Genomic DNA, 2,124 nt, shown 5'->3' with positions numbered 1-2,124 from the left:
CCGGCACCACCATAGCAGCCGCCGAAAGAAAAAATGACGGATCACCTTCTCACCCGAGCTCGACGCGACTCCGTCGCTGATATGAGACTTTGCGAACCTCCAGGTGGCTCGCCATAGATGAAACCATTACCGTTGAACGAATCAGGCCGGGGCAACACTCCGGACACGACATCGAACTCCAGATCTAGCACGGCCACATGACTAAGACGTCGGAGGAGGAAACCATACCTGCCATCCATGAACCACGAGCCCAATACACGTTCCGTATTCCAGATGTCGCCGATGCAGACCACAGTCTGCATCCGCTCCTCGACTACCTTCCAAGCTTCGCGCCGACGTTGGAGCAGATGTCGTTGCAACAGTGGAGCCTGAGGACACTTCCACCACACGAATGCCGCCGCCGCCACAACGTCCCCGCTTGAACAAGTTGGTTCCCAGATCCTTCACCGACAATAGAGACGATCGCCTCACCGAAGAAGAATCCGAAGCTTCTTTATTCAGCATCGCTGCCCGCCGCCACCGAAGGCAAGACGTCGAACGGTCCAAAACCCTAAGCTTCTTGGACCCTAAAAACTAAAGCTAAAACAATCCACACTCGCGAGATCCGACGACCCCCTCACCACCAACGACTAAAAGGTCGCCGGCGGAGGAGAGCCGCTGGAAGACGGCGCGAGAAGGAGCGGCTGGAGTTTGTTGGCTAGCTAGGTATGCGGGTGTTCCGGTAAGTCCGTCGGTCGTTTTTTCTTTCTAGCTCAAAATCAAGTGTGGCCGGTATTATACACCTGTAAAATAAATACAGATGTACTTTCGAGTATGTATTTGAGAAAAAATAAATACAGATGTATAAAAATACCTCATGCCAAGCGCGGCCGAAGTTTGTGACGATACCCCATCAACCGCATCCAAAGGGCTGAGGCCGTTGACCAAAGGAGTCCACCACTCCACCAGAGCCACGGATAAGATAAACTTGTAGTCTTGTACGATGAGCGGCCGCGATGCCGCCTCCCCGGCGCCGGCCGACGCCTCCGCCATATGCGCTCAGATCGCGGCCGTCTTCGCCGCGCCATCCGCGCACCCACCGGCGCGAGCCGTCCTAGTCTCTGAGCTCGCCGCCGCGTCCTCCCGGGGAGGCCGCGTGTTCGTGCACGGCGTCGGGCGCGAGGGCCTCATGATGCGCGCCCTCTGCATGCGCCTGGCGCACCTCGGCCTCCCAGCGCACTGCGTCAGCGACGTCACGGCGCCGCCCGCCTTATCGGGAGACCTCCTCGTCGCCTCCGCGGGACCGGGCGCGTTCTCCACCGTCGACGCCATCTGCGGCGTGGCGCGAGGCGCCGGCGCGCGCGTCGTGCTGCTCACAGCGAGGCCGGAGGGAGATTTCCCTGGGCGCCAAGCCGACGTGGTGGCCCACCTCCCCGCGCAGACCATGGCTGACGACGAGGATGGCGCGGCGGCGCAGGCGAAGCTGCCGATGGGGAGCCTGTACGAGGGGGCCATGTTTGTGCTGTTCGAGATGGTGGTGCTCGAGCTCGCGGGTGTTCTGGGCCAAAGCCCGGCCCAGATGAGGGCCCGCCACACAAACTTGGAGTAGTCCGATGCTACAGCTTTTCTTATTGAAAAAAATTGTGAAAGATTGTGACCAACCGATGCTTTTGAGTCTTCATGAGTTTGTATAATACTAGCTGAGTGCCCGTGCGTTGCCACGGAACAAACATATATCTTTTTCTCTATGTGCGCACACCGAACCACTTCTTTCTGCAGATGTGATGAATCCGTTGTCACGTCCTCGAGTCACGCACTGGCACTTCCCTTTACATCCTATATATGCTTGCCGTCTTCTTCCTTACATGCTATTGCCAATGCCCATTTCATCATGTTGACCTCCCTTCGACATCATCTCCTCTTGTCACTGTTGCTTACCACCATCCACCCGTTATCGTCGCCTCTTATAGCAGGTCGGGGTTGTGGAGCCTCCGCCTGTATGAGGTGAACACCAGATGGCATGTCACATCGATGCTCACCCCCATCAATTAGGTCATAAAGAGTATGGGTAGGGCTAGATACATATATCCATCTGTTGTTATGGGTCAATAATTTAGATTTACTCGACATGTGGAATAATTACCT

General features: G+C 56.5%; 1 protein-coding gene across 1 annotated transcript; it reads left to right on the top strand.

Moving 5' to 3' along the window:
* Positions 1–892: 892 nt before the first annotated feature.
* On the top strand, positions 893–1,775 carry LOC119365181 (3-hexulose-6-phosphate isomerase-like). The gene has a single exon (XM_037630787.1). The coding sequence runs from the start codon at positions 983–985 to the stop codon at positions 1,586–1,588; it is 606 nt and encodes a 201-aa protein (XP_037486684.1). The 5' UTR covers positions 893–982; the 3' UTR covers positions 1,589–1,775.
* The last annotated feature ends 349 nt before the right edge of the window (positions 1,776–2,124 follow it).

This window comes from Triticum dicoccoides, chromosome 2B (genome assembly GCF_002162155.2).
Source record: "Triticum dicoccoides isolate Atlit2015 ecotype Zavitan chromosome 2B, WEW_v2.0, whole genome shotgun sequence".
NCBI lineage: Eukaryota > Viridiplantae > Streptophyta > Magnoliopsida > Poales > Poaceae > Triticum > Triticum dicoccoides.
Note: the sequence above shows the minus strand (reverse complement) of the source record. Positions and strands in the feature narration are given on the sequence as shown.